This window comes from Podarcis melisellensis (assembly GCF_964234715.1).
Source record: "Podarcis melisellensis genome assembly, chromosome: 14".
NCBI classification, from domain to species: Eukaryota; Metazoa; Chordata; class Lepidosauria; order Squamata; family Lacertidae; genus Podarcis; species Podarcis melisellensis.
In genome coordinates this window covers 14382921-14398762 of record NC_138546.1, presented here as the reverse complement: position 1 = coordinate 14398762, position 15842 = coordinate 14382921, and the positions used below count along the sequence as shown (strand labels likewise).

The following is a 15842-nucleotide window of genomic DNA, read 5'->3' as shown; positions in this document are numbered from 1 at the left end:
TATTGTAATTGCAAAAAATGTTCATGATTTCTTTTGTAGGGGGATTTTGTCCTTAAAATTGAACCTCCCCTAGGGTGGAGTTTTGGTATGTATGTACCTGTTTGTTTGTCTTTTGATGGGGTGGGATATGAATTGTTCCAGATGTTGGTTTTAGGTCATTTTGGTGTGTATGTTTGGCTCTGCTCACTTTTGGCATGCTGTCTGAAAAAACGGTTTGCTGACCCAGCATACAGAACTGCGCTGTAACGTTCCAGTCATATGCATTCTTATCTGGGAATAAGTCCTACTGAGCTCACTGAAAAGGACAGTATAGGATTGCACTGGACTGGACTGAAACTGAGGTTTTCAAAAGTTCATTTCTAGTGGCATTTGCTTCTATAGCTGGCGTGCTGAACCTTTGGCTCTTCAGTTGTGGCTGAACTACAGCTCCCCACTATCCCTGATCATTGACTTTGCTTTCTGGGACTGAAGATAGTTGTAGTTTTGCAACCGGAGCACCAAGGATTCCTCACACCTGTTCTGTGGTGATAAAAAGTCAAAAGATATAGAGATAAGAACAGGGCTCTGTGTATCCTGACGCAGGTGGCGCTGTGGGTTAAAGCCTCAGCGCCTAGGACTTGCCGATCGAAAGGTCGGCGGTTCGAATCCCTGCGGCGGGGTGCGCTCCCGCTGCTCGGTCCCAGCGCCTGCCAACCTAGCAGTTCGAAAGCACCTCCAGGTGCAAGTAGATAAATAGGGACCGCTTACCAGCGGGAAGGTAAACGGCGTTTCCGTGTGCGGCTCTGGCTCGCCAGAGCAGCGATGTCACGCTGGCCACGTGACCCGGAAGTGTCTCCGGACAGCGCTGGCCCCTGGCCTCTTAAGTGAGATGGGCGCACAACCCCAGAGTCTGTCAAGACTGGCCCGTACGGGCAGGGGTACGTTTACCGTTTTACTGTGTATCCTGGGCCTTGCATGGTGAAAAATGTGCTGTGCCCCTGTCTCTTTGGGGGAAAATACTGCCTTGATTTTGTTATCTATTTACTGAAAGCCTTTCTAAGTTACTTAGTTTTACAAAAAACAAAACAAAACAAAACCCAGAGCTGTATAAAAAAAATCCTTAAAAACCCACAGTATCATAACACCAGTAAAACAGCACTAAGTACACAGGAGCAGTAAAAACAGGAATTCAGTTTTGAATCCCTCCCCCTGCAAGTATAATGAAAACAACCAATAAAACAGGTAAACCAAACAGCTCTTTGGATCACAGCATTTAAAAAACGATGCTAAACCTGTTTGCCTGATATTGTCTCCCCTTTCTCATTACTAAGACTAGTAAGAATCACTTGCAACTTATGAATCTGTTGACCAGAAGTGTTCAAAATAATCCACATAAGGCCCTCCAAACCCGACTGTAGGTCTGTGGGGGTATTTGATCTGATGAACTGATGTTAACAAATGCAGTAAAACTATTCCAAATGTCATCAAATGGGCCTGTTTCTGTCTTCTAGCAACATGGTGGAGGAATTCAGAAATAGCAAGGTCCAATCTCATGGGTCAAGGAAAACTTTATGATAGCATCTTCACTTGATGTCCGAAGCAACCAAGGCCACACCCGCCTCATGTTTAACCACTATGCATCGACCCCATACATTTAACTACCCTTATACCATTTTTAGCAGTCGTGGCTTCACCCAGAGAATCTTGGGAACTATTGTTTAAGGGTGCGGAGGTTTGTTATGAGGTCCCTATTTTTACAGAACTGCATTGATTGGTTTAACAACCAATCCCTCTTCTCTGCAAGGGAAATACTGTTCTCCTAACAACTCTTGCACCCTTAACAGACTACACTTCCCAGGATTCTTTGCTGAAAGCTGCAACTGTTAAAATGGCATCATAGTGCTTTAAAATGGCATCATAGTGCTTTAAAATGTTTTGGGGTGGATATGGTTTCAGGAATGATGCTTCATGCATAGCAGACACAGAAGACATTGGCATAATTTTTCCTCCGTTTAATACTTTCTCTTTCATTCCCTCCCCACCAGAGCCCACAAGCGTGGACATCCACGTGGATGGCATCAATGACATTTGCACTAAAGGAGGAGACATCAACTTTGTGTTTACAGGCTTCTCCGTAAATGGGAAGGTAAAAGGCCCTTGTTGTTTGACTGTTGCTGCCTCCTTTTGGAGGAGGTGATGGGGAAGCAGGTCTTCTGTGCTTTCTTCCCTGCAAGCTGAAGAGCTGCTCTGTCCCCTTCTTTCCAGGTTCTCAGCAAAGGTCAGACACTGGGTCCTGCTGGGGTTCTTGTTGCACTGCGGAATCCGGGTTCGGAGGCAAGCATACAAGCCACGACCACTCAGCCGGGAGGAAAGTGAGTCTGACTTGTTGCCACAGGGCTGTATCTCATGCTGTAGCTTCAGTGGCGCATCAGATTTCTTGGTGTGCAGCGGATTTTCCACTTCCTCTCCAGCCCACCCTGCCACGCCCACCCTCAAAATAAACTCTGGAGAGTTGAGGGGCTCCCTGGAGCAGCTTTGGAGAGCACACAGGTGGGAGGAGAAGGAATGGCAGTCCCATTGTGCCAGTGGGACTGCATATGTGGAGCATTAGTTTACAAAGCATAGGTTATCTACATACAGCACTTAGGACTCATTATAAAAGTGAATTACGAGCATAAAAACCCAACTGCGCATGTGTTAAAATACAGAAATCCATAAATAGCATGCGCAATTAAACAACCCCGTTAAAAACAGCACAGTAACTAAAAGAGAAGCATCTGGCTGAGAGAGCAAGGTAAATAGAGTGTGTTGCTTATATACCGGGGTGGTTTTTGGACTGTTAAAAATATAGGGCCTGAGCGACTGCGTGGAAGTTTTTGCTTCTGATTCCTCTCTTACAGTCTGGCAGGGATTGTTTGTAAAAGAAGGGCAGGGGACCATAGCTCAGTGGTGAAGCATATGGTGAGTGGAGTACAAATAACATCATCGTACGGCACACACTGTTAGCCAGAGCTATTCTGTTTGTGAACCTATTTTCCTTTTCTACAGGTATGCCTTTTTCAAAGTCCTTCCTGGGGAATACGAAATCTTTGCTTCCCATCCAACCTGGATGCTGAAAGAGGTGAGTGCTGCTGTAAATTGAAGCATCGAGCTTGCACACAAATCTACCCCATATGCTGGTGAAGTGACTTTAAGGCGCTGACTTTCTCAGAACATGAAGGATCTTTTAATGGTCAAAATGGTTTTTATACTTACAGAAATTACCAAAAAAGGCCTCCAAAACCGTATGCTAACTGTTTTTGTGGAATTATGAGACCAACCGTTCACATTTTTCTATATTTCAGGCCAGCACAACTGTAAGAGTGACCAATTCCAATGCCTATGCCTCTGGCCCTCTCGTTGTTGCTGGTTACAATGTTTCAGGATCCGTCCGGAGTGATGGGGAGCCCATGAAAGGGGTCATGTTCCTCCTTTTCTCGTCGTCGGTAACCAAGGAGGTCAGTTGTACATCATGCAAAAGAGAGGGTTGTAGCCAACTATCCCCCCCGAGTAGACCTATTGAAACTAATAAACCCAAGTTAGTCATTCCCATTAATTTCAGTGGGTTTACCTTGAGTAGGACTAACATTGGATACAACTCAGAATGTTTTTGACATCTGTGGAGATGTGATATTGGTCCTGTTTTTTTACCCCCTCGTACTGTTTTTGACAAACATGCCTAACTGCAGTTAAATGAGCCTGGTCTTCACAGAATGAGATAGTGGTAGAGTCAGGCTGTGGAAGAAAGGGACTGTGTCGCTTAATTCATTTTATTCATAAAAAGTATTTATATACAGTGGTACCTCGGGTTACATACGCTTCAGGTTACAGACGCTTCAGGTTACAGACCCCGCTAACTCAGAAATATTACCTCGGGTTAAGAACTTTGCTTCAGGATGAGAACAGAAATTGTGCATCGGCGGTGCAACAGCAGCGGGAGGCCCCATTAGCTAAAGTGGTGCTTCAGGTTAAGAACAGTTTCAGGTTAAGAACAGACCTCCAGAAGGAATTAAGTTCTTAACCCAAGGTACCACTGTAAAACGAAAAAAAGCCAAAACACTTCCATACAATAAAATCCCTATTAATAAAGTTAAAATCAGAAATCAGCTACCCTTATTGGAAAGAGGTATTCTTACTTGCCTGCATAAATCTTACCGAATTGAAAAGTTTTCAATAGGTATTTAAAAGCTGAAACAGATGGTGCCTTCAGAGTACAGACGGAGGACCACATTTCTAAAGTTTTACCAAGCATCAGGGATGATAGAAGTATGCCAACAACTTCTAGGGATCCAAGCTTGAACACTGCTCCCATCCATCTGGTTTGTGGGGAACGGCCAATGCTCCAAAGTAGTTTGATGATGGGCAGTGTGAGTTTCTCTTCTGTCTTGGGAGGGGGAGACGGCAATTCTGTACCTGAGTTCCATGTGCACAGTCCTGGTTTTTGCATATGAAGCATCTGTTTTGTCTGCTGCTCAGTGAGCCAAATTCCCTGTTTGTTTACGTGAAGAGGGAAGACCATCGTTTGAGTGCCTCTCCAGATGAATGGGGAAGCTTTGGCAGCCACGGAGCTCCATTTATGCATTGGGAAATTCTGTGCTTCTCGGTATAGAGGATTGTCTGCCTTCTTTTGTACAGGACATCATGGGCTGCAGCACCTCTCCAGTTGAGGGCTTTCCTGCCAGGGACGATTCTCTCGCCTATCTGTGCAATGTCATCTCCAAAGAGGACGGCTCGTTTACTTTTCTGTCTTTGCCAAGTGGGAAATACACTGTGGTGAGTAATGAGTAACTTCCCCTGCCTTTCTGAACAAGGATTTCCTCAAAAGTGAAGGCTGCAAGCAGGGGTCATCAGCCTTCTTGGGGCCCATGGGTGCAGTTGGAGGTCATAGAAACTGGTGTGTGTGTGTGTGTGTGTGTGTTGACAACAGCACTTGCACTCTGCAGCCACACACCCCCATCTCCCCACTGCAAACATCAAGTAGGCTTGAAAAAAATAAAATAAACTTTTTTCAAACATATTTTGTATGTGTGTGAGAGAGCGACAGAGATTTATTTTTCTCCCATGAGCTCAAGATGTACATGGTGCTCCCCATTAAGGTAAAGGTAATGACCGACTCTGGGGTTGCGGCGCTCATCTCGCTTTATTGGCCGAGGGAGCCGACGTACAGCTTCCGGGTCTTGTGCCCAGCATGACTCTGGCGAACCAGAGCAGCACACGGAAACGCCGTTTACCTTCCCGCCAGAGCGGTACCTATTTATCTACTTGTACTTTGACGCGCTTTTCAACTGCTAGGTTGGCAGGAGCGCTCACCCCGTCGCAGGGATTCGAACCGCCGACCTTCTGATCGGCAAGTCATAGGCTCTGTGGTTTAACCCACAGCGCCACCCACATCCCTCTCCCCCTTCAGGTAGATACATATTATTACATTGGGCTGTATCCAACTAAGTATTACTCAGAGTATACTCATTGAAATGAATGGCCGTTAATTTCTTTACTCTGGTTATGGCTAACGTTAGATGCAGCCGATTGCCGGGAGGGCTCCTAGATTCAAAAGTTGCCATTGCTGGAGAAACACCTCCCACTGTGATGGATTGGATTTTGTCTGGATTTATTTTTTGGAGAAACATGTTGCTTAACCTGGGGCTCTGCATTCTTCTCAGGTCCCCTTTTACCGAGGCGAGAGAATTATGTTTGATGTTGCTCCATCTAGATTGGACTTTACGGTGGAACATGACAGTTTGAAAATTGAGGTGAGCTCTTCTCGAATTACCCTTTTTGCACTTTGGATGAATTTAGGTAAAGCATATGGTACGGATGGATGTATCTTAACCTGAAATAATCCAGCAATTCAGAACTCTTTCAAATGGGGTAGGAGGGAGGAAAAACAGTTCCAGTATGATGCATTCTAATTCCATCCTTTTCCACCCATGGTAAAACTACTCATTGGCATTTAAATTCTGGACGGTGGTTTGCCAAGAAATAACCAAAATACTCAAACATCCCATTCCAACTTCCCTGCAGCTTTTTTTTTTAAAAAAACTGAATCTATGGGATGATCAGTTGAAAAGTTTCAGCTCTCAGAAACACTCGATGATGATGCTGGCGTTTGCCAGAACCTCAGTTGCCCACCAGTGGAGAACCTTGTAGGATTTGCGACTTTTGCTTTGGTATAAAAATACGTACAGTTTAGCATTAGCTGGGAAAATAACTTCTCAATCACGTGTTGCCAAAGGCTTGGAGGACCCGGAAAGATTCTGTGCTGTGGGATTTTATCTTATGTACGAAAAAATGGACACATGGGACCCCCTCTCCATAGTATTATGTATAATTTTTGTTTTCCTAATGGTCTAAAGTACTTTACAAACCTAATGCTAAATCCTTCTCAGATATACAGTGTGCCTTTTTTGTACTTCTGTTATTTTTATTGTATTGATTTAATTTACCTCAAAAAAAATCACACACACACACACACACACACAATATTGTCCAGTGGTACCTTAGAGACCAACTAAGTTTGTTCTTGGTATGAGCTTTCGTGTGCACCAAGAACAAACTTAGTTGGTCTCTAAGGTGCCACTGGACAATTTTTTAAATATATATCTACTGCGTCAGACCAACATGGCTACCTACCTGAATCTAATAAAAATAATTTTTTTATTATTCAGCCATTGATCTCTCCTACTTCCTCCCTTTCAGCCCGTTTTCCATGTCATGGGCTTCTCAGTCACAGGGAGGGTTTTGAACAGCCCAGAAGGGGAAGGCGTTTCAGATGCTACTGTGACCCTGAATAACCAGATTAAAGGTATGTGCTTCTTGTTTTGGTCTGGCGTCCCACCTATTGGATGCTTTTGGCCAAGCTGAATTCAAACACAATCTGTCCATTTTTAATCTGTACACAGTTACTACCAAGTCTGACGGCTCTTTCCGACTTGAAAACATAACCACCGGAACGTATACCATTCAAGCCCAGAAAGAGCACCTCTTCTTCGAGACCATTACGGTGAAAATTGCCCCCAACACTCCCCAGTTGGCCGACATCATCACAACAGAGTGAGTGTCTGAGTAGGAAGCTGAGCAAGACAGCAAGGACGGGCTTGGGGTTTTCCAGAGCAGAGCTAAGAGGCCTTGGCATAGGAGCACAGAAAATACCATACACCAGGGAGGGCTGTAACTCAGTGGTAGAGCATCTGCCTCACATACAGAAGGTCCCCAGTTCCAGCCCCAACATCTCCACGTAGGCTTAGGGAAGATCTTCTGACCTCCTGTAGAGTTGCTACCAGTCAGAGTAGACAATGCTGAGCAAGATGGACCAATGGTGTGGCTGACACAGTCGAAATAAATAAAAAAAAATTGCCCAGTAGCACCTTAGAGACCTTAGAGTTTTTGAGTGTGGTGTAGCGGTTAAGAGTGGTAGACTTGTAATCTGTTGAACCGGGTTCGCGTCTGCGCTCCTCCACATGCAGCTGCTGGGTGACCTTGGGCCAGTCACACTTCTTTGAAGTCTCTCAGCCCCACTCACCTCACAGAGTGTTTCTTGTGGGGGAGGAAGGGAAAGGAGAATGTTAGGAGACTCCTTCGGGTAGTGATAAAGCATGATTTTAATCCAAATCCAATGACATTGTCCCACCTTTCTTCCAAGCCACTCATGGTGGCCTACAGAGATCTCCCCGTTTTATCCTCACAGGAACCCTTTGAGGTAGGTTAGGCAGTGAATAAGTGACTGGCTAAAGGCTACCCAGTGAACTTCATAGCTTTGAACTCTGCTTTCCCAGGTCCTGATCCAATACTCTATCCAACATGGGAGCAAGTGTGGTGTAATGGTTAGGGTGTTGGACTTGGACCTGGGAGGCCAGGGTTTGAGTCCACAGTCAGCCATGAAGCTCCCTGGATGCCCTTGGGCCAATCACTTCGCACTCTCGGGCCAACCTACCTCACAGGGTTGTCGTGAGGGTGAAATGGGGAAGAGGAGAACCATGTGCCTTGAGATCCTTGGAAGTTAAAGGTGGTACAGTGTATAATTGTCAGCAGCAGCAACAACAGTGTTGTTATATCAGAGTTGGAAACCCTGTTGCCTTTTAGATTTCCAGACAATTCCAGTTGTTCCTGACCATTGGTGATGCCCTTCTTTCCCCAATAGGTTCAGTGTCTGTGGCCAGATATCAGTAACTCGCTTTCCTGACTCTATCAAGCAGATCAACAAATACAAGGTGACGATGTTGCCTCAAGACAAGGACAAAACCTTCATGGTTACTACGGAAACGGACACTCGCGGTGCTTTCTGCTTCAAGGCAAAATCGGGTGCCTATGTCATCCAGGTCAGAATAACTAATACCTCTTAAGAAAAGAAATAACTTGTAAAGCAATCAAACCTGGAAGCTTGGGAGCAGATTTTTGTTTCTCAAAGCGGTGGGAGACCTTAGGCCCAGGGACCACATGTGGCCATCAAGCCTCTACCTGGCCCTTGGAACCTTTACTCTCCCTGATTTGCACCCCCAGTTTTTCTCTGGCTGGAATGTGTCCTTGAACTCTGATAATTCTTCTCTTTTACCTCTTGGAGGGCAAAGGAGTGGGTGTGGGTGTACAGAAACTAGACCAGGGTTTCCCAAACTTGAGTCTCCAGATGTTTTTGGGCTACAGTTCCCATCATCTTTGACCACTGGTCCTGCTAGCCAGGGATGATGGGAGTTGTAGTCCAAAAACAGCCAGAGACCCAAGTTTGGGAAACCCTGAACTAGGCTATTACACAAAGGGAAAATTGACATTCATTGCTCCACCCACCACTGGTATGTGAGCCCCAGATGGTCGGCCTGAGGGAAGTGCGGCCTACAGTTCCCATCAGCCTTTGCAAGCATACTCAGTGACCTCCTTGCATATTTCCAGTTCCTTGCTGCTCAGTGAATGGGGTGCAGCTGTTGTCTGAGAGCCAGTGTGGTGTAGTGGTTAAGAGTGGTAGTCTCGTAATCTGGTGAACCGGGTTCGCGTCTCCGCTCCTCCACATGCAGCTGCTGGGTGACTTTGGGCCACACACACTTCTCTGAAGTCTCTCAGCCCCACTCACCTCACAGAGTGTTTGTTGTGGGGGAGGAAGGGAAAGGAGAATATTAGCCGCTTTGAGACTCCTTCGGGTAGTGATAAAGTGGTATTTCAAATCCAAACTCTTCTACTCTTCGTTTTTTATCTGTGTTGCTCCATTTCACACAAGGAAGTCATTCTCAGCGTCATTTTCTTTGCTGTAGGTGATCGTTCCCGAGGCAGAAGCCAGAGCTGGCCTTGCTTTGAAACCCAAGACATTTCCTGTGACGGTTGCCTCCAGACCGGTGCTGGACGTGACCTTCTCACAGTTCCTGGCCTCCATTTCGGGGAAAGTCACTTGTTTGGGTAAGATTTGCGCCGATGGGTGGAAATTGTTGACTTAGGTTGCTCATATGGTCTGTTGGGAATAGCTGACACTGTGCCCTCCAGATCTTGTTGGGCGTCAACTCCCATCAGCCCCAGACAGCAAGGGGTGATGAGTGTTGCCGTCCTTCAACATCTGGAGGGCTCCACGTTGACTACTGTAGCAATATAGCCACCAAGGCTTAAGGCCTGCGGACCTGCAGGGAATCTCCCAGCACACTAAGCTATCCTTACGCCTGTCAGTCTCCTTAAAGGAAGCTTTACTTCCCTTTGGCAATCCTTCCCCCGCCCCCATTGGGGTGGAATTGGGGAGCATCAGGCTGAAATGCGGCCCTCCAGGCCTCTCTATCTACCCCCTTTGCCCTCCCTAGGCTATAGTTCCTCTCCACAGCCCTCACCAATGTTTCTCCACACCATTGAGAGCTGTTTCCTGGCTGGAATATACCCTTGCAGCTGCCATAATGCCTCTTGTGTACGTGGGTGGAGAAAGCTGTGCGTCTGTCGTGTCCCCTGACTTTTGCACACTTGAAATGCAGCCTACAAAATCAAGAGCTGTATCCCTCTCTCCATCCTTTTTCTGCCTGGCCCTACCTCACAGCTGGAATGTGGCCCCCAGGAAACCTTCCACGAGGGAATGCTGCTCTTCCCACTCCTGTCTTGGCACAAAATATAAAGCGTTGAATTGGCCCCCTGTTTGCAAATGTGTGACGTACAGATATCCTTGCCTGGGAACTTGTGGGTTGTATATTTAGTGTTTCTCGTACACTAGTAGGCCTGTATATTGACATGACTACCTGGGGGCCATTGATTTCAGTGGGTCTACTCTAGAGGAGAACTTTGCGGGATGCAACCATGTGATTGGTTGCAAATTCTTGTTGAGTGTCTGCTTGCTGGTAGATCCAGGTTTGTTCTCAAATGAGTGCTGTTTCTCATCAAGAGGCTAACATCTGAATCAAGCCTCTGCCCCCCCCCCATTTCTAGGAATCTCTGATACCCCCCCCCTCCCAAAAGTCCTAAGGAGGCTGCTGAATAAACATGCCAACCTGAAACCTGCACATTCTCCTCTTTTTGTCTTCCCCCAGATGCTTGTGGCGAATTGACGGTGACACTCCAGTCTGTGAACCGGCAGGGGGAGAAGCGTAGCCTGCTACTTGCAGCAAAGTCTAACTCGGTGACTTTCTTGTTTGAAAATGTGCTTCCTGGAAAGTATAAAAGTAAGGACAGTGCAGGGCTTCTAGTTCGGATGTAACAAAGTCGTCTGCTAGTGCAAAGATTTCCACCTGTGTAATGGAACTTAATCTTCTTACGTGCCTTCCCTAATTACCCCAAAAACCTCTGGAGCAGATTTTGGGGGGGTCAAGAGAGGGCATGTGGGGAGAGGGAGCCTGGTTGCACAGGGGGGTTTATTGCCTTTTCACTGTTTCAAATGGTGCCAGAATTTGCTACTCATTCATATTTATGCTCCACTTTTCACCATCATCATTTATTTCTGTGCTCCCTTTCCAGAGTTAAAACCATGCTGAAGGCAGCTTCCAACATGAAAACATTTATTTCATAATTTTAAAAATATATAACAGCAGTCGTAAGCCATAGATAAAAGCGTGTCAAAATGTACACAACAAAACTAAACCACCAAGACATAAGAAATAAAAACAAAGCTGCGAAAAAATAATATCAATGGGACAGCAGAATTAAAATCTCCCAAAATTTATTCTTGACCCCAACAAAAATCCCTAAACAATGCCCCACTTTTTTGACAAGATATGTCTCCACTGAAGTTCAGCCTTCAGTGTTAAATGCTCGATGCCATTAAATAAATAAATAAACCACTGCCACCACGCTCTTAATCGTTTAAAAAGATGCCTTAACCGGGCAGAATAATGTTATTTTTCTTAAAAAATTCATTTTTATACAATTGCTTATTTTTTTTAAAAAAGGAAAATACACTATTAAAAAGAAACTTTCCCATGTTTTCTTGCACGCTGAAGTTTTCCCTAGTTTCTGTGTCCAATGTGTGCAGTCCCTGCACTGTAGTTCTTTTTCCAAAGAGAGAGAGAGAGAAATGTGGGGAATACAGAGGTGAAAGCATATAAGTTCCTTACGTCTTGCAGACTTCCTTTTCAAACAGGGGTAGCCAACGTGGCGCCCTCCATTTTTTATGGGCTCCAGCTCCCATCAGCCCCAGCCAGTACGGCCAGTGGTCAGGGATGATGGGAATGGCTGTTCCTGCCACATCCTGAGGGCGCCACGTTGGCTGAAAATGCCCAGTTCTTCCATATCCGGACTTACAGAATGTTCAGATAACTCTGTGCTTGTCTAACTCCTTGCTTTTTAAGCATCAGACATGACACCTCCCCCTTACTGGTCGGTCTGTTTTCTTTTAAGTGAGCATCATCCGTGAAGACTGGTGCTGGAAGAATAAATCCTTGGAACTTGAGGTTTTGGAAGAAGATGCGTCGGGGATTGAGTTCCGCCAGACCGGCTATATGCTGCGCTGTTCTCTTTCCCATGCGATCACTTTGGTGAGATAGTGGCTTATATGCATTCTCTTTGGCCTGAACTGCCCCACCACATATAATCATAGGCAGCTGCCTTATAGACAGTCAGACTCGGTATTGACCATAAGAGCTGCCCCTTCCAGTCCCTTCCAAAATCTGGTAATCACCAACCTAGCCGCTGCCCATAAATATCAAATTAATGATTTAAGTAATGTATTTCTATATTGCTGGTTGTGCTGTGGTCTAAACCACTTAGCCTCTTGGGCTTGCCGATGAGAAAGTCGGCAGTTTGAATCCCCACAACGGGGTAAGCTCCCATTGCTCTGTCCCAACTCCTGCCCACCTAGTACAGTGGTACCTAGTACAAGGTTACATACGCTTCAGGTTACATACTCCGCTAACCCAGAAATAGTGCCTCGGGTTAGGAAGTTTGCTTCAGGATGAGAACAGAAATTGTGCTCTTTCGGCGCAGCGGCAGCAGGAGGCCCCATTAGCTAAAGTGGTGCTTCAGGTTAAGAACAGTTTCAGGTTAAGAACGGACCTCCGGAACGAATTAAGTACTTAACCTGAGCTACCACCGTAGTTTGAAAGTAGATAAATAGGTACTGCTGCGGTGGGAAGGTAGATGGCATTTCTGTATGCTCTGGTTTCCGTCAAGGTGTTCCGTTGTGCCAGAAGCGGTTTAGTCATGCTGGCCACATGACCCAGAGAGCTGTCTGTGGACAAACGCCGACTCCCTCGGCCTGAAAGTGAGATGAGCACCACAACCCCATAGTCGCCTTTGACTGGACTTAACAGTCCAGGGGTCCTTTGCCTTTACTGCCTTTCCCACTTAATTTTGGGGGCAGAATTGGAAACTGCTGTAGTTGTTTGAAAACTGACTTAGAAACTTCAAAGATTGGATTCAATACCTGCTAATAGACTTCTTGGGTTTTTTGTCACCAGGAGTTTTATCAGGATGGAAATGGACCTGAGAACGTTGGCATTTATAACCTGTCCAAAGGGGTGAACAGATTCTGCCTCTCCAAGCCAGGTAAGTGTCTCGTTGGAAATGAATGCTCTTGTGTGTATGTGTTTGTGCGTGAGGTTCCAACAGATAGTGGTAAATTTTGAAGTGCAGCCCCCATAACAGCCCCCAAAGCTGCACCCCATCGCAAGGTGAGTCTGCAAATACATGAAGGTGTATTGGTTTACCGCATTCGCCAAAGAGCAGGAGTGCCTAGCCTAATATCCAACATTTTAGGATCAACAGATAGACAGGTAAGCTGCAAAAGATGGTTAGTATGTTGGACATTGACTGGGAAATCCCAAGTTCACTGGATGACTGTAGGCCAATCGCTGTCTTGGGTTAGGCTCCCTTGCAGGGTTGTTGTTTTGAGGTTAGAGTAGACCAAGAACCAGGACCTTCCTGGGGTGCCTTCTCCTGAGTTTGAGGAGCCAAGTGCATCCCGGAGTACCTCACCAGTCCTGTAGGGGGCGCCCCAGGTGGGAGGCCATGGAACGTAGGAGGAGTGCCTATCTACCTATGTGATCTGCACTTAGATAGAGAATTGGTGAAGTTGTGTCTTCTGTTAGGCAAGCCTCTTGTTTAGGCAGCAGGTTTCAGGTTGCCAGCAAAATGCTTCAAGCGAGGCAGGTTCAAGAGCTGACGAAAAGGCTAGCATGGTACAGTTTTGAAGTATGGGAACCTTCAGAATCTGAAATCAGGATTGCAACTGTGTCTCGCTTTGATATTTTCAGGTGTGTACGAAGTCACCCCCCGTTCCTGCCACCGTTTTGAACACGAATACTACACCTATGATACGTAAGCATGAAGTAGCAGCTGGCTGTTAACCTTTGTGGAAATATTCACCGTCAATATTTGCAATGAATAAATGTGATAAACTAGAAGGAGGCTTCACATATGTGAAGCTGTTTTGGGGGCTTCGAGAGGCTGTGGTGGAGCCGCTTTTCCATGGGTTCATAGCACAGTGCGGCTGTTGTGTTCTTCAAAGAACGAGCACTTAACTGCCTGGTTGGAGCCAGGCATGCAGGTCCTTAGCACCTGACAGTCTTCCCTGACCCCAGCTGGGTGACACTTGCATGCTAAGGACCTGGCTGTTTGGACCCTAGGAGTCTAGGAAGCTGCCTTGTTAAAGTCAGGCCATTCAGTTCAGTATTGTCTATAGCAGTGGTGGGGAACTTTGGCCTGCAGGCCAAGCCTGGTCCTTTCCTGCCTGATGTCAATAGGCAGCGAGATCCAAATTCTAGGTCCTGCCACATTATGATAACTGCTTTCAAATGGCCAAAGGGCTGTCACATGGAGGATGGAGCAAGCCTGTTCTCTCCTGCTCCAGAGGCTAGGACCTGAACCAATGGATTCAGCTTACGAAAAGGGAGATTCTGATGAAACATCAGGAAGAACCATCTGACACTAGGAGCTGTTTCACAATGAAACAGACTCCCATGAGACGTGGTAGACTCTCCTTCCTTGGGAGATTTTTAAGCAGGGGTTGGATGGCCGTCTGTTGTGGATGGTTTAAGTTGAGATTCCTGCATTGCAGGGGGTTGGACTAGATGACCCTCAGGGTCCCTTCCTATGAGTCTGTGTTATAGCAGCACTGTGTTGTGTGGGCAAGTAGCTCTCATGCCACTGCTAGAGCATCTAAAGGCCACTTAAATGTTCCTTAAATGTAATCTTAATTTGATGGCAGCTTTTCTTTTTTACCACCAGTAGAGGGAGTACATTGCACTGACTTTTAAGAATGTTGATCAGACCAATATTCATGTAGCCCACACATGGGTAAACTCATCCACTTTTTGGGGAGGGGAGGGAAAGATCCTAGGAACATGCTTTATAAATATGCCATTTCAAATTGTCATATTTGACAGGTTGATTTCTCTGAAAACTTCCACTGTAAAAGATTAAAACAAGGCATATAAGACATTGACATGATTAGCACTAGAGGGAATGTTTAGCCAATATTATTAGAGGGATGTTCGTCAGTGTGGTCCCCAAATAGGTTCTGCTCACCCCTGTGGTTTGCATTAATGAATCTCTCTTCCTGTGACCTCAGTTCAGACATTGCACCACAACACACTTGTTGAAATTTTCCTTCTTATTACAGTGGTGCCCCGCAAGACGAATGCCTCGCAAGACGGAAAACCCGCTAGACGAAAGGGTTTTCCGTTTTGGAGGTGCTTCGCAAAACGAATTTCCTATGGGCTTGCTTCTCTTGCGACTTCCTGCGGTTTTTTTCCTCCCCCCCCCTTTTCCCAAGCCGCTAAGCCGCTTATCAGCTGATCCGCTAAGCCCGCTAAGCTGCTAATAGCGCTAATCCACTAAGCCGCTAATGGGCTTGCTTTGCAAGACGAAAAAACCGCAAGACGAAGAGACTCGCGGAACGGATTCTTTTCGTCTTGCGAGGCACCACTGTATTAGGCTTCTATACCGCGCTTCATTATAAGATCTCAGGGCAGGTCACAAGAAAAAAAATACAAGGTAAAAGCACAAATAAATAGTTAAAACCAAAACAATGAAACAATACCAGCCCTTCCCACAAACACATTTAAAAATCTGTCGAAGATTAATCGGCCCAAAGCCTGGTTGGAGAGGAACATTTTCGCCTGGTTCCTAAAGATGTAGAATGAAGGCGCCAGGTGAACCTCCCTGGGGAGAGCATTCCACAAACAGGGCCACTCCATTCTCATGTTGTTACCCTCTGGACCTCTCATGGAGGAGACACATGAAGAAGGGCCTCTGATTGCAGAACCCAGGTTGGTTTATAAGGGGAGAGGCTGTTGTTGTGATATCTTAAATGACAAGCCATAGATTGCGGCCATCTTTCCACCTCTGGAGGCTGCTATATCATGAAGATGGGAGTGAACTTATAATAGTTATAGGGCAAAGAGACTGATAATCTGAGATAAACATATTGACAGTTCCCATTC

The 15842-nt window shown here is 46.0% G+C and overlaps 1 protein-coding gene across 1 annotated transcript in view; it reads left to right on the top strand.

Annotated features, from left to right (window-relative positions):
- The window catches only part of LOC309356475 (BOS complex subunit NOMO1-like), a 35741-nt gene that overhangs the window by 3022 nt on the left and 16877 nt on the right, over positions 1–15842 (top strand). Inside the window, exons 3-17 of the mRNA XM_081887940.1 lie at positions 40–85; positions 2025–2125; positions 2245–2351; positions 3028–3100; positions 3324–3476; positions 4654–4791; positions 5679–5768; positions 6715–6820; positions 6918–7068; positions 8156–8333; positions 9255–9396; positions 10497–10628; positions 11800–11936; positions 12858–12945; positions 13653–13716. Of these exons, the coding sequence (XP_081744066.1) occupies positions 40–85; positions 2025–2125; positions 2245–2351; positions 3028–3100; positions 3324–3476; positions 4654–4791; positions 5679–5768; positions 6715–6820; positions 6918–7068; positions 8156–8333; positions 9255–9396; positions 10497–10628; positions 11800–11936; positions 12858–12945; positions 13653–13716 (1706 nt within the window). The remainder of the gene's footprint in view (positions 1–39; positions 86–2024; positions 2126–2244; positions 2352–3027; positions 3101–3323; positions 3477–4653; positions 4792–5678; positions 5769–6714; positions 6821–6917; positions 7069–8155; positions 8334–9254; positions 9397–10496; positions 10629–11799; positions 11937–12857; positions 12946–13652; positions 13717–15842) is intronic.